The 20,343-nt window shown below is 44.5% G+C and overlaps 1 protein-coding gene across 1 annotated transcript; it reads left to right on the top strand.

Moving 5' to 3' along the window:
* Nucleotides 1–1,513: 1,513 nt before the first annotated feature.
* Nucleotides 1,514–19,569, top strand: Csrp3 (cysteine and glycine rich protein 3). Its single transcript, XM_021168399.2, has 6 exons — nucleotides 1,514–1,620; nucleotides 9,854–9,991; nucleotides 14,284–14,452; nucleotides 16,049–16,181; nucleotides 17,266–17,359; nucleotides 19,261–19,569. The coding sequence occupies exons 2-6, from the start codon at nucleotides 9,880–9,882 to the stop codon at nucleotides 19,335–19,337; spliced, it is 585 nt and encodes a 194-aa protein (XP_021024058.1). The 5' UTR covers nucleotides 1,514–1,620; nucleotides 9,854–9,879; the 3' UTR covers nucleotides 19,338–19,569.
* The last annotated feature ends 774 nt before the right edge of the window (nucleotides 19,570–20,343 follow it).

Below are 20,343 nucleotides of genomic sequence, written 5' to 3'. Positions count from 1 at the left end.
ACAGATGGTTCCCTCCCAGTTCTGACTAAAGGCCATTTTGAATATAGATTCTCAGATGTAAGCATGATAATCGCCCAAGTGCAGATTGAATTTGGTCCCTAAAAAATACACATTTACATCCTTCTGACCTCGGCATCTCAGGATGTGGTGCTGTATTTGGAAACAGGGGCTTCAGAGAAAGAACTGGGTCACAGGAGTAGGCTCTTATCCAACATAACTGGTATCCTTATAAGAAAGCATGAGACTGACCACACATACACAGAAGGACGATCACAGAAAGACATAAAAGAGAAGACTTGCCTACATGCCTGTGGTTTCAGAGAAGCCTATCCTGGGACACTTCGATTTGTCACAGCTGAGATCCTTTTGGCTATGTAAGAATTTGGTAAAGTCCATATAGAATAGACTCTCTTAATGAATTGACCCAGAACATTCTAGTGCTCAGATTTTAAAATGTAACATGAAAAAGTCATTCTTAATCTTGTTTTATTGACTTTATGTGTTGATGTCCCATTTAACATTAATTATGTTAAAAAGTATTGGTGTCAAAAGCACACAAAATTTTGACGGGTTTTGTTTTATTTCAAATTTTTTGATATGTTAATTTTTTTGAGGCAGAGGCTGGCTTTGAACATGTTATGTGGCTGAGAATGGTAACTTCTGATCATCTAGCTTCCACCTTAAGGACTGAACTAATTCTCTCTCTCTCTCTCTCTCTCTCTCTCTCTCTCTCTCTCTCTCTCTCTCTCTCTCTCAACTTTAAACACTGCCATCCTACAAGAATCCTTAAGATCCCCCAACCTTGCAGGGCAGTCATCTCTGCTTTATTTCTCAGACAAATAAGCTATGCTGTTCCCCATGATAACACAGATGGAGCAGATTTCTTATAAAGCAATGCTATGCCCATCTTTGTGAAATTACCACAAGCCCTGGTCTAAACCATGAAATATTCCATTAATCAATATAGTTAGTGACTCAAGACTTGAGAGAAAACATTTCTTCATTAGACACACAGGCCTTTGATGATTAGCTGATGTCAGTCCCACCTCCCCGCACACCCTCCTTGAAGAGATTAGTTAAGTGTGCTCCAGGCCCCCATCACTCTTATTTTTAGCTCTGAGTTCTCACAGTGCAGTGACCTGGGTCTTGGAATTCCAAAGGGCTCCCAGGCATGGCTCATGATCCATTTGCAGGTAGCCTGCACTGATTTCCAGAACAGGCAGGGCATTAGGGGTGGGGGTGTGTGGAGGGGAGTGTTGCAAAAATTATTTTAAATATAAAACCCTTTATACAAGTTGAAGTCTTCAGTCAGAAGCTGTACACTTCACAAATGCATCCCTTGGTGCCTTAGGCAAATGGCAATTAAAATAGAACCCAACTGATATTGTTCTCCGGGAGGCTCCCGGCTGGCATGGGGGGTGGGGTGGGGAACACAACTAAGGGCTTTGGTCACGGGCTATTTTTGGCAATTGTGTTACTCGTGTCTTATTCACCCCCTCTCCTCAGCCTCCCCACTGCCCTTCCCTCAGCGAGCCAAGACTGGTGACAGCCTCTATATATTTAAAGAGGACAAGAGTCCCCTTACTCAGTTGAGCCGACAGAGACCACACAGGCAGGCAGGTAAGTAGACCACAACAGGCATTTGGGTGGGCTGGCTGATTGACTGGGTGACTGGATGGGACTTTATGGAGTCCTATACAGTGGAGGCATATTTTACAACCAAGTCTCAGCACCCACCCTGGCTACAGATGAGGAGGATCAAGTTTATATACTTGACCCATATACGGCTCTAGCATTAGTTTTGAACTTCCTAAAAGTATGATTGATATTGGGTGGCAGGACTTGGGGAGCATGTGTGAAGGTCTGCATTTGATTTCCTGGCACCCTAAAAACAAAGCAAAACAAAAAGTTGGGAGCAATGGCCATGGGATTAATCTGGGTCTAAAGTCATTGTCATAGTGGAATGGTCCCATCTTCTGAGGCAGATGACAGGAAAGCAGAGTAAGATGAAGTTCAGACGTACACCGCAGTCTCAGATCGGCCACAGAAGACACAAATGAGTAACTCTAAGGAGGGGTCTTGGTCACTTTTCCTTCAAGGGTTTGATGCGAAAGTAGTGACATTTTTTAAACTCCACATTGTTATATGGTGATAAGACAACTGTATAGTATATCAGATCTGTCAGATATCCGATAGCACAGAAGAGCACCTTTCCCACCTCAGTTCATGAAACGCTGCTGCTCACAAGGTGTGGGTGGATGAATGAGATCCCAGATTGGTTTATTTTAAAATAAACACACACCAAAGATGTTCAGCCACAGGCATGCTTTTAGCTGTTTAAAATTAATCAAAACTGGTCCTTAAAAAAGACATCATGATGCTGAAAATTCATTACAACCTCTTATTAAATGGGAAGATGAATTCCTTGCCCGTGATGAGAGGTGACTCCCAGTATTCTCTCCAGGTCTCAATCAAGGGTTTCTTTTCAATATCCAGTCAATGAGAATAAGACATGGTTTTAAGCAATGGCCTGGATGCTGTGCAGATCAAAGCTGCCACCTCTGATGTCTGTTCTGGCCCTTAGCCATGGTGGTGACCCCTCCATGGGGGAGCTGGGTAACCATTGGAGGGCGCTCGTCTAATTGTGGTGTGGTGCAACGCCAGTTAATAAGCAGTATGGACTGCCTCCTAGCTCAGGGGTAGAGCAGAGGGAGGCACAAGCCACGAAGTAGGGTAGGGGAGTGGGGGTAGTCTGCATACTCAGTTTCCTTTGAGGACTGAGCACTAAGGGAAACAAGGTAAGAGGAGCATGCTCTGCTGGCTTTTACAAAAGAAAGACCAGGGGTATCTCATAGGAAGCAAGGGGATAGCCATCTACATGAAATGACCACAGCTCTCTCAATTACAAAATGTTCCATCGTTCAACCAGTTCATTGCAGTGTGTGTAAAACTGTTTTATGTCCCAGAAAATGTGGAGAGTTTCCTGATTTGGCTTTGATTTATTTCTGAATAACCCTCTCCTTGGTGTTCAGTGTGAGGAGCTCCCACGGTTAAGAGGAGATATAGCTGAGCCAGGGCTTAGTGTCTGCCTGGACATACAAAATATCTGTCAGAGGCAAGAGAGCTCAGCAGAGAGGCAGCCTTGGGGCAGAGGAGCAAGTGGCACCATGCAGCAGACAAACCAGAAGGACCTCACCCAGAAAATGGAAACAGAACTGTGATAGATGCAGAACTGTGCTAGATGCAGAACTGTGCTAGATGCAGAACAACTGTGATAGATGCAAACACTTAACTCTTGAGAACCATAGGAAGAAAAGCAAAGTAAACAAGAGTCAAAGGTTCAAATCATAACTGAGTATCTCTTAGCTTCCCAGTTGTCACTTTCAGAACAGTAAAATGAAAGGATGACCACCTATCTCCAGGGATCTGTGTGGGCTAAATAAGATCCAGGGAAGCTTTATGAATTCAATATGGCTGCATGCATAAATGAAGCCTTTCAGAAAGGGTGCAGGGCCTTCTCTGCATTAGGAAGGATGCCCTGTGAAGTACGAGATGATGACAAAGTCTGGCAGTCAGAGTGGCTAACGAGCTGGTCAGCGGTGAGAGGTGATTGATGTGTTTGTCAAGAGAATGGATACAGGCCTAGGAGTATCGTATACAGGAAATACAACTCCAGGCAGGCAGCCTTCCAAGCACAAGCATGCTGCCCAGATGTCTGGGAATACTCACTGTATAGAGAGTTGGGAGTAAGATCCAAAGAGAAATATGATTCCTGCCTAGGTGGAAACTGAGAGATGCAGGGATTTTTTCTAGGAGCTCTGAAGCTCAGGGCCTACGCAGAGCTCCACTAAGGTCATTGTTGGACACAGCGGCCAGCATCGACTGCTGCTTACCTGCTCTCATGCAATCTCAGAACATGTGAGGGCTTCCCTAGAGTCTCAGAAAGTCCTGGAAAAGTCATTCTGTAGGGGAAGAAACTAAAGTTCAAGGGACTGCTGCAATCACACAGGGTCACATGGCCAGAAAGCAGCAGAGCCAGGATGTGATCAGGATACGGCATGGTCTTTAAAGCACAAAGGTCAAAGCAGAACCAAGAACAGAAGTAAGCATACTACAGAGATAATTTCAGAGCAGGGTACTGCAATTGCGCATTATGGTCTTGTTAGTCACATATCCACCATGCCTGAGAGCCAACATTCATGTTTTTTTTTCTAAGCACCAAGGGCTTCCAAGGCTTTATGAAAGGTGGTGGTGGAGAGACTTCATACATACACCTGGCTTAGAAGATCAGGAGGAAGCCACCCACTGCCCTCGACTCCTACTGTAGGAGCAAAATGGGTGAGCTTCTCCTCAGCCATAGGAACTCTCTATGGGCATGCTTCCCTTCAAAACCCCTGTGATTAGTAAGTCAAGCTCAGCGAGAGCTTCAGAGAGGCAGAGTGGGTCGGAGGCCAACTTAGTCAGTGATACAGGCAGCCTGAGATGCGAGCAGACACTCCCCTGGGCTGACACCCACACATGGGTGACTGAGATTCTAAAAACTGGAGAAACAGTTGATTTGTGGTCTGAAATGAATATTCACGAAGAAGGAAAAAAAGAGAGGTTTACTTGTATTACAAAAAGAGATTCAAACACTGCACAGCAAATCACATCAATCAACTATCATGGTAATCTAAAGGCAGCAACAATCATTGGATCCTTATGTGCACTAAGAGTGTATATGTAGTCACTGTTATTACCTTCAGCATCCTGAGACAAACCTGCTCATTTTGACATCCATGGGGGCTGTGCTCAGGAGTCTGAGCCGTGTGCCTCAGATCAGACTGCTAATGTCCTGAATGGAGCTTTAGTTCTTTCAAAAGTGCCTTTTCACACTTCATCTTCTGCCTTGCTGAATTAAGGGAAGAGATGGCACTTAAGAGGGGACTCTGCTGAGCAGCGTTTCTGCAAAGAGAGGTTTCTATCCTTCACAGTTCAGGTCCTTAAATTGGTCTCAGGGCTTGAAGGATGCTTCGCTGTATTTTAGTTACGTAGATGTCCATCCCCAAAGGAGATGAGAATCAACAATGAAAAGAGACTTCCAGCTTTAGAGGAGTCCTTCCGTGTTTGAGCACCACTTATTCCTGGGTTGTCCCTTATGTTACCAAGTTGAAACCCCCAGGACTCCTCTCATCAATGCTTTCTATGCCCCATAAAGAGATGATGGATCTATAAGACCTCAGTTCCCACCAGATGAGATGCTTAGTCACTGGAATTGCTCACCCATGTCTGTCTCCTGGAAGACATGTTATAGCAGAAGCTTGTATAAGGGTCAAGTTAATTAGCCTTTTAAATGTAGCTCTCTCATTTTTTGGTTGTGTGATTTTGGTCAAACTATCTATCTAGCTTTCTGTATAGTTTTCTCATTTCCAGCTTAGGAACAGCACAATTTACTGTGTTGGGCTGCTGTAAGTATCACCGATAATGTATGAAATGCATTGATGTAAGCATGAACAGTGGTTGGCATCAGTATGGGAGCACAGGTCTGGAGTCAGAGAGTGGAGTTCCAGCCTAACCATGAGATCTAGGACAGGGATGTTAATTCCCCAAGTGCACATTTCCCTACCTGAACAGTTGGTTTCAACAGCACCTGCCTGGAAGGGTTACTGGTCAGGTGTTATTGCAGTGTCTGCTCCAAGGCCAGTGCTCTAGAACCTTTCACATCAGTGGCAATTTCTGAGATAGTACTAACTCTACCACAAAGTCCAGGAAGGGTTCCTATGAAAACTTTGTCTCAGCCCGTGTTGACGTTCAACTCACCATGTGAAAGCTTCTGTTAGACTTGGCCAGTGAGCCAGCAGTGAGCTGAACAAGTTACTGAGCTGCTGGAGGTCTCCGCTCCAACTATTGGCATAAGCATCACTCCCAGATCCATCCATCTATCTATCTATCTATCTATCTATCTATCTATCTATCTATCTATCTATCTATCTTTGTTTTTCTGAGACAGAGTTTCTCTGTGTCCAGGACAGACAAGACTGTCTTGGAACTCACTCTGTAGGCCAGACTGGCCTCTAACTTAGAGATCGCCTCTGTCTCCCTAGTGCTGGGATTAAAGGCGTGTACCACTACCGCCTGCCTGCCTCCCAGATTTTTAAATGGACTCTAAGAAGAAGTAACACAACCACTAAGTGGCTATTTTTGTCTACCCCACTTTGTCCTAGAATACCATCTTTTACTTTTATAGTTAGTTGCAGGGAGTGGGGGGTGGGTAGGAAGAGGAAGAGAAAGGAAGAGGAGGAAGTGGAAAAGGATGAAGGGAAAAAGAAAGGGAGGGAGGGAGAAAGAAAGGAAGGGAATGCAGACTACTGTCCAATAAGTAGTTTGGACTTATTTTAGAAAATTCAGATGACACAAGACAGTTTAGAGTGGTAGCAGAACCAATTAGAACTTCCATTCTGTTACTGAGTACCATACCGAAGCAATTCTCTGAGCACTTCCCAAAGAGCCCCCATTTAGGAAAGGATACTAACGGTAGGAGAGGTTAACGACTTTCCTGGACCACAAAGCATTGAAGAAGCTAGAAAGTGGACCCAGATCTGATTCCACTGACTCACTATATATAGAGAGTTCCCACTTAGGAACAATTCTCTTTCACAGTACTATTCTTTAAGAAGCCCATTCGAGACCATCTCTCAGTGGGATCTGAGTAGCTGAGACTGTCCAACCTGTCCCCAGCTGGTATGTTAGACTCCACCTTCTACCCCATCCTTATAAATTCTTGTCTCCCCTTTTCAACTCTGACCCATGGTTTGTCTATGGCAACAGCAACCTCAGGAAACCCAGAAAGCAGTGCCAGGTGGTGTGATGGTGACCCAGGTGATAAACAGTGCTGACTGACAGTCAAGTCTATATTTGGTGTTCTACCTTCAATGACCCTTGCCAGTTCCAAGTAACGCTGATAAACAAATGGCCCATCTCTTGGTACTGTGCCAAGGTAAATATTCATCCTGAGCCCAGTTCTGGGTGTTGAAACACAGCTATTCCAAAGCAATGCAGAAGCCAAAAAGGCCATTTGTAAGCCAGGACCTAAATGTACTTTCAAATCGCAGTGACTTAATTAGCACACTGGTAGTGTTTGAGAAACCTGCAATAGAGAAAATAATCACATTTGCCTTAGAATAGCTCAATAGTGCTTTAAATTCCCACCATATTTCCATGACCCTCACAAAGAGCCTGTGCACAAGAAGATATTAACATTTATTTTCCTTAAGTTCCAGCGACAAATGACAATCAGAACCCATGTTTTCCAATTCAGGACACACTATGATTTCGGCAATGAGCATTGGAAGACATTTTCCTTGCATAGCTCCAATTGCTGTATCGGTTCCCTTCTCTTAAATGAATCTTTATGTGTTTCTATTTTGGGTTTTGAGTCCTGATGTATGTAAGGCATAGAGTTCTGATCACTTACAAGCAAGGTTGGTGAGCTGCCTTAGCTGGTAAGGAGGTATTATATGTAATCTCATTCTCATTTTGTAAGGTATACCTAGACAAATGCATGGACACACACACACACACACACACACACACACTCATATACTCTCCCAAGAGGCATATCAGTCTCCCATTTAACTTGCTGGGCATGCCGATGAAATCACCAGCAATAAGAAATGAGAAATATGACCCAGGGCTGTTTGCACAGAGAGTTCCACATCATTCCTTTCACAAGGTCACTGTCATGTTCACAGATGAAACATATTACATTTCTTCTGTTTGTATGACGTTGAAACCCACTATCAAAATGAACATGAACACAATCACATGATGCCTCTCTTTTCTAGAAAATGTGTTATCTTTCACAAGTGAAGGATGGATCCAGGAAATAGAAATTAGCTAAGAATTAACATTAAGTGTTTGTTCTTGTGTATCCATCTTGGCTGAAAATGAGTATGTTGGGCAATTTTCAAAATTCGTTGCAACCCAAGAGTCTATAGTTTGAATGGAGTCTAATAGAAATATGTAGGCTCTTTTTGGAGATATGAAGTTATTATGCTTTTTTCTTTAATTCTTAAATCTTCCTGAAATGCTCTCCCAACTTTTTGTTTTGTATCTGCTGGATTCTTCTTCACCCTTAAAAACTGTCTGGATATGGTCTCTTCTGTGTCCTGTGACTCATGGCTGTTCTCTTGTCTGAATTACCATGATGCTCTGGTGCAAAGTGTTCTGGCTCCTGTCTGCTTTCCTCACTAGAATATGGGCTTCTTCAATGTCAGGAGACACAAGTCACCATTCTTCTATGTTTGTGCCTCGATTCACTACTTAGTACCCAGTACAGTGTAGCAGAGAGGCAGGTAGTAAGCACGTGGTGAATGAACGAATGAATGAATGAATGCAGACTTGATTCAGCCTTTCCTCCCATTCTTTCTGTTCCTCTGAATCAATTAAGTGGCAGAACAGAAACTTCCACGAAATGTTTCCTTTTGCTTTGAAGCTTTCGCTAAAATTTTTCTAAGTAAACAGAGAAGACAGAGAAGAAGCTTGGACTTCTGATGGGAAAGGTATTTCAGAGGATGCTCAGATAGGGACTGTCCCTCAGCCCAGTGTCAGTGGTGTCAGGTTCAGCGGTCTGTTTTCTGTTTACTTTTTGTTTCCTAGCAAAATCTGTCATTGTTATGAGACTGTGAGACACAACCCAGAGAGCTGACCCAAGAGGGCTTAGTGCTAATCGCAGCTATTATAGGAAGGCAACTGTCTTTCCAGAAGGGAAAGGGAAGGCCAGAATAGCCTCAGAAAGTGGCAGGATAGTGCTTAGTGTCCATGATATCATGACACACTAAGCTTTTAAAAGGCCAAAGGGATCCTGGGAAAGCCCAGTCACCGAGGCAGATGGCAAGGGGGCTTCATACGTGTACTGGGTACCAACAGATTAATTCAGCTTCACTCCCAGGAAGCTAAACACTGGGGTTCACACTTACAGGCCCACTCACGGCAATTGTGCTTTACTCTTTGCTAACATCTCTTAAACACCATCCGCCAGTGAAAAGCTGAGAGAAGAGAGGTGTGACTATAGGCAGAATGTGTCTTAAAGGTGCAGGGCGACAGGTCAGTATTGTCTCCCATGAGTCCCCCTGAGCTCTGAAGTCCCTTCCCACACACTGAATCACCTGGTCCCCTAACAACACTGTGACATCCCAGAAAGAAGTGTCTGGGATGAAGTAGAAAAAAGGCCCTGCAGCCCCTCTAGATGCACATAGCATGCTAAGGGCAGCTGGGAGAGAACACAGTCTATCTTGCCAGATTGCTGAGCTACTAGAGTGCTGAACTGTACGACTGGAAATGGTATTCTTAGACAACAGACTATTTACATAGTCTATATTTTTGCCAACTGGATAAGCTAAGACTGCAAGCTACTATTTGCAGCATCCACACTGCCTGCTCCAAGGAGTTCCAAACCAGAACCTTCACCGTATCTAGTCAGATTTAAGGTGGTCTGGGGAGAGTTGAGCCAGACATGAACATGTCATGTTCAGAAGCTAAGCCCACTTCCGATGAGATACCTTTCAAACTTTAGATGACAAAATATAGTATTAGCATACAATTTTACAAACATAAGACTAGCCGTCTATTCCTTCCAGGAACCATGGGAGATACATAGGGGCAGATGTTTGTGGCATTTAACAAAGAGGGAACTGAGCTGATTTGGTAAATGGATTTCTCAAAGCCTCTAGCATCTGAGCCATTTGTTGAATGAGTAAATGAAGATGTGACCGAATGAGCCAGGCTGTCCCCTAGTCCTCAGATCACTGTACTTCTAGGTCAGTTTCCCCTTAATGCCATCTAAACCTAGGGTATTTGCTTTATATCCTCTTAGATTGACCTTGGCCCAGAGTCTTCACCATGCCAAACTGGGGTGGAGGTGCAAAATGTGGAGCCTGTGAAAAGACGGTCTACCATGCAGAAGAAATCCAGTGCAATGGGAGGAGTTTCCACAAGACCTGTTTCCACTGCAGTGAGTTGGACAGACCCCTATGGGGGGGGGGTCTCGGGTGCTACGGGGTGGGGGTGGGGATTCAAAGTTCTCATTTAGTCCTACCACTGTCTGTCGGTGGTTCTCATGCTGTGGGCAGCATGTAGGAGCATGAGCAGGAAGTCATGAGACATGCTGCCTGTGGACTCCACGGGCATTAGGCACAGCACTCCCTCGAGCACTTTCTCTAGCTGTGTACCAGCTCAGAGGTGCTCTCACCAGGCTCAAAGTCAGGACAAGTGGGTCTGGCCCTGTTCTCTGTAGCTTAGCAAAGAAAGGAAACTAGCAGTTGTCTGGGGCTAGATTTGGCTCTTTGTGTGGTCCTGGTCAGCTGTCACTGAAGCTACCTGTGACTGGTCTTCCCTAAGAAAGGACTTACTTAGGTCAGGAAGTGGGCAGCAATTCCATTTCTGTAAATTTTGGGCTTAGGCATCAGAACTTCTTGGAGGAACTCTTTACCATCAGCTGCCAGACAGATTTACAAATGGCCAAACTAAGGGAGCTCTGAGCAACTGTGATCTACCTGAGGGTCTGTCATGTGACTTTGGTCAAGCCATTTCTCATCTCTAATCCCGAGTGGTATGCAGAGTGAGGACTAAGGGCTAGTACTTAGTCCTTTTCTGGGAGAAATGGGCTATGGCTTTGAGATGGTCATTTACTGTCTCTGCTTCTAGTCTGCTTCTAGGTTAAGGTGATGGATAGCTCACAGGTTAGCTTTGCTCAGTATCTGGCAGGGTCCATCAGCTGGATCCGTTCTAACTCTTATGCCCCACCCTAGTGGTTGCAAACAGAACTTCAGTGCCCAAGTTCCGAGTATGAGAGTGAGAGCTATATACTCCAAATGTATCTGTCAGATGGCCTAGTCGGCCATCACTGGAAAGAGAGGCCCATTGGTCATGCAAACTTTATATGCCCCTGTACAGTGGAACGCCAAAAAGTGGGAGTGAGTGGGTAAGGGAGTGGGGGGCGAGGGTATGGAGGACTTTTGGGATAGCACTGGAAATGTAAATGAGGAAAATACCTAATAAAAATATTTTTAAAAAAAAGAAACAATGACATGCTGTGTTCTCAGCTGCAGGCCCTGGTCCTCCCCTTCTCAGCAAGCATATTTATAGAGGAAAAGGAGGGTTAGCGATTAGATTGACAAACCCACTAGTACTTTGGGTTTTAATAATGGGTAATTATCTTTTAAGACATCTTATACATTCCTCATATTGATGGCTTATTTATAACTATCTAGAACCTATTATCCATTCTGAAAGCCTTTCGGTCTTTCTCGAAAACAGCTAATGTTCTTTAAAGTGAATAGCATCAGAAAGAATGCTAGAATTAGACAAGAAGTAAAGTTTGAATCTAGGATTTTCCATTCACTGTGTCCCTTGGGGAGTTGTTTTACCACCGTGGGCCTCAGTTTCTCTATCCATAGGATGAAGATGGATTTTCCCCATGGTTTGTTATAGAAGAAAACTGGGGACCTAAACCTGGAAATTCAGCCTCCCAGGTTTTGTCTTGCTTGTATTCATTAATTTTGATGTTGGCATAGGAGGTGGAGTGGATGGAAGCTTCCCACTGGGGACTGTCTTGACTTCTGTCAAGACAGATGCTGGCTGTGCTCAATTGGAGCCACAGGAGAAGGCTCTGGGCACTTGATAGCATATCCCGTTTGCCCCAGCCCATGGGTACGGTGAGAGATGAGCAGTGTGGGCTTCAGCTGTGGGGCTCTGGGGAGAGGCACACTTTCCTATATTATCTCCAAGAGATTGACCAGACTCCAGCCAAGCATAGGCTGGCAAGAATCAGGGCTCAGAGAGGCAACCCTACCTCAGTTTATCCTACCAGGGTTGTTCTGACTTCTAGATTATTCCAGAGCTGACTGACTCTTCCATTTTAGTTATACAAAAGAAATAAATGCAAACCATATAACACTCCATAGTACTCACCTGTAACCATACATGCAACATTTCATAGTACTCACCCTATAACCATACATGTAACATCCCATAGTACTCACCATTTTTTTTAAAAGATTTATTTATTTATTATATGTAAGTACACTGTAGCTGTCTTCAGACACTCCAGAAGAGGGCGCCAGATCTTGTTACGGATGGTTGTGAGCCACCATGTGGTTGCTGGGATTTGAACTCTGGACCTTCGGAAGAGCAGTCGGGTGCTCTTACCCACTGAGCCATCTCACCAGCCCAGTACTCACCATTTTATAAATATACCTATCAGGAACTAGGTAAAATCAATGTTAAAATATCTCATTTAACACAATACATATGAGATATCTGTCCTTTATATGTCTCATTACTGGTGAGATATTTTCTATTCTCTTAGTGTTCACATTGTTTAAAGTTGGGTATGATTTTGTGAGCATATTAGTATATCATCCATAGCTGGTTGCCATGGTGCCGGACAGGACAGTTTTCTATTGCTATGTAAAAAAGTTCTTCAGGGGAAAGAAGAGGCCAGCTGGATGGCTTAGTGGGTAAGAGTGTTTGCTGCTAAGACCGATGACCCCCCCACCCCACTAAATAAAATATAATAACTTATGTTTAAAAAGCTCATTAGAAGCCAGAATTAGCCAGGACTTGTGAGGTTCTCTTCACAAGCTGTCATGGAGAGCTGAGAGTGAGAAGTAGGTGAGGCACAGGAAGTGAGGTCAGTGTCAGCTCCGGAATTCAATACCGTGTACCAGAGGGAGTCAGTGATATCTAATGACAAGTAAATTCACCCACACAGTCACTCACCAGACATTTGCAGACCCAGGTGCTTTGTTACAGTCTGGACATGGTAAGATAGAACAGCCCTGTCTTCTGGAATTCAGCATCTAAACCATCAGCAAATATGTTAGCAACCACAGAGGACAGAGACTGATGACAAGCAAGGGCAGACACGGTATCTGCTTTTTACGCCCCAGTGTAAGACATTTCCCCTAAATTATTCTTCAAAGACAAATCCGTTCTTTATTTAAAGCATTTTAAAGTGTCTCATGCTATTGGAGACCCAACTGAACAACTTGATTTTTTTTTTTTAGCAAAGAATTTGTGACCAGTAGATACTTGAATAAATTCTCTCCCAGACTTCCCTCTTCAAAGCTCCACAACCTTTAGCCTCTGGCCCATTCTACTTCATTGGGAACCTCAACTTCTTCTTTTATTTCTGTCTCAATTTCACTATTTTTTTTTAACAACAAAATACCACTTCAGGAATACATACTAACCTGGGACAATCTCACCTGTGCCAGATTGCTTACAAAGATCACTTGGAGAAACTGTTGTTGTTGTTGGTTTTTTTTTTTTTAAGAAACATATAAAAAGAATATACATGTCGTATTATTTCTGAGGTTATGATCCATTTAAAGAGTATGGCTATAAGTACTTAGCAGCCATTATTGCAAAGCACTATAGCGTTTTGGTTGAGTTGTGGAAATTCTTTACACTTTACACTGTCTTAGTGTTGTGGTGAGTAAGAGGCTGTACATGTGGAGATGGTTTTCATGCTGTAGCCTCCTGGTCAGGGAACAAACAAGGTCTGCCTGTCAAGGGCTCAGGTAGAGACCTAAGTGAACATGAGCTGTTCAGGGAGGCTAGCTACAATCAGCTGTCCCAGAAATGAGTGGTTGAAAGGGGGATGCCAAGAAACAATGGGATCCCTGAGTGTGTGTGAGATTAGGAACAAGGAGAATTTCCAAATCCATGTGTATTGCTAGATATTATTTGATGATTTAACATTTTTATTTACTTCCTTGAAAGTCCCACCTTCAGGATTGCTTGTGTAACTCAACAGTGGGTATGCCTGAGGCCCTCAGTTAAATTCCAAACACCATATGTGCACACATACACACACATCACACACACACACACACACACACACACACACACACACACACACACACACACACACACACACACACACACACACACAACTTTGGTCCCTACTTCCCGACTTCCCTGACACCATTCAGCATTGACTCACTGGATGGTCAGAAGCACTATGGCGAGCAGGTCCAAGACTACATACATGATTGCAGTGCTTTCTGCCCCCTTTCCAGCTGGGGATGCCAAACATCACAACTTGTCTCTTCTCTGAGTGTCAAAATGAGTGACTCAGGACAAATGCTCTGAATATTTCAGATGTGTTCTTGGCTTGGGGCTCTGTGCATCAGGTACAGAGAGAGAGAGAGAGAGAGAGAGAGAGAGAGAGAGAGAGAGAGAGAGAGAGAGAGATGGGGAGCTCACCTCTAACTCCCTGACCCTTCCATTCCTCTGCAGTGGCCTGCAGGAAAGCTCTGGACAGCACCACAGTGGCAGCTCATGAGTCAGAGATCTACTGTAAGGTCTGCTATGGGCGCAGGTATGGCCCCAAGGGGATCGGGTTCGGACAAGGCGCTGGCTGCCTCAGCACAGACACTGGCGAGCATCTTGGCCTGCAGTTCCAACAGTAAGTTACTGCCATGCTTCTTTTTTCTCTGTGACTCTCAAATTATCAAGACAGTTCACTCTGTTCCCATAGCAACATTTTCTAGAAGTGGGAGAATGGACTCTATTGTTGATTCACCAACAATAGGAACACTCACTCTGACCAAGTCCTAACAATGTGTTGTCTCTCTGAAGACTTTCTTTAAATTATCTGTCTTTCTAAAGGGCAATTACTTTTACATGGCGGTTCTTGGTTTGCATGTCAAGAGAAAACCAAGACTGTACAGATGTTTCATTATTTGGCCTTTGTAAACTGCACGGAGTCTCTTTGCTTCACCCTTGAGAGCTTCTGTGTAAATCACATAAATGCAGCAGGAAAGCAATGGCCATTCTCTGTGTGCTTGCCGTTAACGATTTCTTTCTTAGGCTGTAAGATGAGTAACGTCTGCAATGCGAGGGAAGGGTCTGGGGATGAGTCTCTGAAGGAAAGAATCAATTCTAATGCTTTTCGTGGGCCTTCTTGACTGCCTGCAGCCCATACAGTGCTGATGCTCCCCAACTCAATCCTAAGGGTGTGGGAAATCACAAGGGCCACGGCCAGCTCAGTCTCCCCACCCCAAACCCCAGTTTCACTGCTGATCACCACTGACCATGAGCCAGAATTGAAAACAGTCTGACGGTGGCTGAGCTACAGCTGCAGTCTGGCCAGTGGGTATCTGTCTGGGCTTAGCTCTATGGTGGCTGGCCAGAAAGATTAGCTCAACTGTGTAAGTCCCTCAGAGAGCAGTCTGTTATTTGGTCCCTTAAGAACAGAGTCATCCACCATGGAGCCTGGAAAAGTTTAGGGACGTGTGTTCACTGTTAACTAGGGACACCCCTCCTTTATTTTTTCTCATTACTCACCCATCCCAGCTGGAGACCTTTTGTTAAAGACTAGGACATGATGCCAACTGCATTCTCTGTCTTGCATCATTTAAAGTCCATTTTCTGCCACTGGGAAAACAGGAAACCAAGGTTTCTTTCCAGCTCCACCAGCAGGAGATGCCGACTCTTATTATTGCCTGTCAGTCCCTCTTTCCCCACTATCCATATCCACTTCAAACATCAGTAAGGCTCAGGGGATACCAAGTATGAGGAAATATTGAAGAGTACAGATGCAGGGCGCTGAGTCTTTCCTCTATTTTAGATACTGCTCTTAAGGGAACAGGTGACTTTGGGATGAATGACAAGGGGTAAATTGTTATAATAGATCACAGATTTCACTACTCAGATAGTCAGCTGGCTTCATGATCATACAGAGAAATCTGAAGCAAAAATCAAACCAACAACAGCACAACAATAACAACACACGGATGTGTACAGAACACTCACCAAAGTGTGAAAGCAAAGGTGTAAAAGCTGGCTCACATTTGGCCACCCACACCAACAGGAGCTGAGTTCGGTGCTTTAACACAGTCATCATACTTAACATGCTCAACAACTGAGACAGGTCCCATGATTGCCCCATTTTCCAGATGAAGAGAAAGAGGCAACACAGTGGAGTGAGGTACTCCACGCAAGACACAATTTTCAGAGTGCGTGCCAAGGGAAGTCTTCATTTAATTTATGCTTCCACCAGATCCCCAAAGCCAGCTCGAGCAGCCACCACGAGCAACCCTTCCAAATTCTCTGCAAAGTTTGGAGAATCAGAGAAGTGCCCACGATGTGGAAAGTCGGTATACGCGGCTGAGAAGGTCATGGGAGGTGGCAAGGTGAGGTCACAGTGAGGATGTCTGGGTGAGCCAAATCACAGAGTCTCATCTCCAGTGGGTCTGTGGGAGAACTGAAAGTGGGAACTGTGGGAGGGGGCCAGACCCTTCATCTTCCTTAGCTCCCACAACCTATTTTAGAAACCATACATTTCCCAATTTTGTGACTGCTGCCCTTTGAGAACTACAACTAGTATACTTTGTCATCATAAGAATTAGTGTACTGGGGTGAAGGCATATAGTTATCTTCATGGGTACAAAGATGCACATGTCCCTCTTCCTCTTCCCCTAATTCTGTGCCCACTCCCTCTGGAGGTGTCAGCTCTGGGACTCTATCAGTGCTGTCTACCTCAGCCTGATTCTGCTATCACTCCAGTTTAGTCGTACATGTCCTGGCTTGCAGGAAAGTCATCAAACATACACAGAAATGTGCCCTGCCCTGATGATTCTCTGTTTCAAGCCTGAAGTCAGGGTGTTTACCAAAGAAACTGAACTGGGGGAGGGGGATGTGTTTATTCCATATATGGCGAGGGGGAGCCTTGAAGGGATCTATCTAACTTGAAGCTTAGGACTGTTCCCACACAACGACCAGCCATTTGTAGACACACAAGAACCAATGGGCCATGCCCGACAGACGAGGATGTGTGAGAGAGAGGTGGCTTGCTGGAAGGCTAAGCCATGCACCTCTCTGCTATCATAGTTTACAGATAGTGAAAACAAGATTGGCTTGCCTGGGTAACTGCCTGGCTCCTCATCTCTCACTTTCTGGAACTTTAATATAAACATCACCACTGCCTGTTGGGCAAGTGTTTCTTAACTAGTTTGTCGTCCCCTCACCCCCCCAACCTTGTCACTCAGGGGAAGCCCTTTTCTGTTGAGTTTATTCTGAAGAATCCCACATGCAAATCATCATTCTAAATCCACTAGCAGGGTTCTAAGAATTGCTGGCTAAAACCACTGCATCTTATTTTCTTGAAAGCCCTGGGATTATTAGTTGAGGGCCCCTTACATAAGAGAAAGGCTAGGGCAGTAGGACTGCTTTGTGTGCGGCTTGCCTCCCTGATAAATAACTCTCTGTGACTCCCAGCCCTGGCACAAGACCTGCTTCCGCTGTGCCATCTGTGGGAAGAGCCTGGAGTCTACAAATGTCACTGACAAGGATGGGGAGCTCTACTGCAAAGGTAAGGGGTTGTACAGACTTTCTTGAAGCTTATTTGACCCAGGGGTCTGAAGGGAGGGGAAGATGTGCCATGCTTAGAGGCCTGCCTATGTCTGCCACGAATCAGGATGCTCAACTTGGAAGTTTGGGCTCTTGGAAGAAATGGTGTAGCCACTGGCCTCAGCTCTGGGTTTCCCCACTGGAAATGTGCAGATGCTCATGGGTTGAGGACCACAGGTACCTGGAAGGGCAAGGAGGAAAAATGGTGTCCTGCCTTAGGCCTAGACAATCAGCATGGTAATCCCTCTGAAAATGCAAACCTAGCTCTTCTTGTGGTAGGCATATAGTGGTGCCTGGCTGAGGGGAGGGTCACCCTGCCTCATCTGTATGCCTTCTTCTCTCCTCCTGACATTTGCTTCTGATGTTGCAAGTCACTTAGCAATCACAGGGACTAAACTGATCCTTTCAGCCCTGCCCCTCGACCTCTTCCACAATTCCTTGGTCCTGTGTGGAGATGACAAAGCCTAGCTCCCTCCTGACACCTAGTAAAGAAAGGCCACACTAGGGGACAAAGTTAACTTGTCCTCAACCCTGCAGCATCTCTATTCTGCAGCTCAGAAGAACATCATCATCTAATGATGTTTGAGGTGGGCAGAGAAAAGGAGAGACTATGTGGGGTGTGTGTGTGTCAGGGGTAAAGAGGGATTGCTACTTGAGGTGAGGTAACAGGTATGGCAGCACATACCTGTAATCCCCACAACGAGGAAGGCAGAAGCAAATAGAGAGTAAGTTCAAGGCCAGGATAGGTTATACAACTGTCTCAAACAGATCCAAAAACTACAGAGTGCCAAAACTTTCTCCATGATGACACAGGACAGGAATTCACGTGCTATTTAACAGCTATATGAATGTGCACACACAAACATAAGTATATATGTATATACATAATGTATATATATATACACACATATAAGTATATATGTATATATAAATATATGTGTATGTATATAAATATATATATATAATTTATGAACTTTATATTCCTATTGAAGCAGCCCCCTCTCCTCCTGATCTCCCTCCCCCATCTCCCCTTCCCTTCTCCTCTGAGAAGGGAGAGACCCCTCTGGGAATCACCCCACCTTGGCACATCAAGTCACAGCAGGACTAGGAACATTCTCTCCCATTGAGGCCAGACAAGGCAGTCCAGTTAGGGGAATGCGATCCAAGGTAGGCAACGGATTCAGAGATGGCCCCTGTTGTAGTTGTTGGGGGCCCACCTGGAGATCAAGATGCACATCTGCTACATATGTGTGGGGGCCTAGGTTGGAGGCCAAGGATCCAGGTTAGTTGGCTCTGTTGGTCTTTTTGTGGAGTTCCTCTTCTCTTCAGCTCCTTTAATCCTTCCCCAACTCTTCCCACAAGACTCCCAGGGCTTTGTCTAATATGTGGCTGTGGATCCATGCATCCATTTCTAAAATCTCTCTCTCTCTCTCTCTCTCTCTCTCTCTCTCTCTCTCTCTCCCCATCTATGGACATAGATAGAGACATATTTGGGCTTGAAGGGTAATATGGGTGTGAAAAGGGGCATTCCAGGAACAGGAAACAGCAACCTCTTAGGAAGGACAGTATAGTACATGACAGGAGCTGCAAGCATTTCTGAGTGCCTGGTGGGTGTGGCAGTGCAGAAGGCTGGGCAGGTAATTCTAGCTGGTTTATGTAGAGTATTGTATAACAGAGTGTCACTAACTCCATGAAGTACAAAGACATAAATGAAGGTTACTAGCAAAGCCAAGTACAGTTTGGTTTCTTTAAAAGTTAAATTTACCCAAAGGTTACCACTGGCAAGTAAAAAGGATGATGTTCAGGCAGGACCTAAAATAGCAATGCTAATCAATCTATTCTCTCTTATCTTCTGGTTCACAGTTTGCTATGCCAAAAATTTTGGCCCCACAGGCATTGGGTTTGGAGGGCTTACACAGCAAGTGGAAAAGAAGGAGTGAAGCTGCCTGCTTTCTCACAGCCCTATCAGTCAACAGCAGTGCCACGTGACCCCACAGATGTAGTTTGTCCCCAACAGCCTCCTTTGTAGCTGGACAGCATTTCTCTTCAGAAGCAGTCATAGGCTGCACCGAAGTAACAAGAGACCACTGGAAATGTAATCTGCAACAGATGCTTCACGATTTACTGTTCTTGGGGTGGGAGGGGCAATAAATGTTTTAGTGGTACCATCTCTATATTTGTCTTCTTTGCAGAGAGAAAGAGGGACAGAGGGAGGGAGGGAGGGAGGGAGGGACAGAGGGAGGGTGTGTGTGTGAGAGAGAGAGAGAGAACACTAGTTTTTAAAAACCATCTGCAAAAGATGAATTTCAGAGTTGGCCATGCAAAGGAAGATGATGTTCCAGTGTTTGGTACGGAAGGAAGCGCCCTCTCTTCCTCATAACTGAGGGAAGAGAAGAACACAGGAGGAAATAGAAGCCATGAAAGCAAATTCTGAGAGGAAAAGCTAAGCTAAGAGAAGGACTGAAAAACCAAAAAAAAAAAAAAAAAAAAAAAAAAAAAAAAAAAAAAAAAAAAAAAAAAAAAGAGAAGGACTGAAAGGCTGATCATTTAGTCCTATCCTGGGCTTTCCACACGTGTGGAAACTGGGAGATATCAGCAAGGCTTGGCCTACGGTCCTGTTACAAATGACAAGATGGTTTCCTCTTATTCTACAATTCTTTGGGGTTCAGCAAGTTTCTCAAAACTCCTCTTACATCAAATTGCTGGCCTCACGAATAAAACAGCCAATTAAACACGTCTTTCTTTAATTCTTTGGTGGCTTGAGTCTTTAAGCAACCACAACATTTTCCCTACCTCTCTGCAATTCCTTAATTACTTGGAAAGCAAATAAAAAAATATAAATCTTTTGATAAAAAGCTATGAATGCTAGGCAAACCTATCAGTTTCTCTATGCTCCAAGTTCCAAGAAATGTTATCTTTAAAACAAGCAGTCATGTTAGGGTGGTG

This window comes from Mus caroli, chromosome 7 (assembly GCF_900094665.2).
Source record: "Mus caroli chromosome 7, CAROLI_EIJ_v1.1, whole genome shotgun sequence".
NCBI lineage: Eukaryota > Metazoa > Chordata > Mammalia > Rodentia > Muridae > Mus > Mus caroli.
Note: the sequence above shows the minus strand (reverse complement) of the source record. Positions and strands in the feature narration are given on the sequence as shown.

Bases quoted from the DNA above. Each gene is read 5' to 3' on its own strand.
- Csrp3 (XM_021168399.2), top strand. From the start codon at position 9,880: ATGCCAAACTGGGGTGGAGGTGCAAAATGTGGAGCCTGTGAAAAGACG. The intron at 14,453-16,048 runs GTAAGTTACTGC...TGCTTCCACCAG, and splicing joins CTTGGCCTGCAGTTCCAACA to ATCCCCAAAGCCAGCTCGAG. The intron at 17,360-19,260 runs GTAAGGGGTTGT...TCTGGTTCACAG, and splicing joins TGGGGAGCTCTACTGCAAAG to TTTGCTATGCCAAAAATTTT.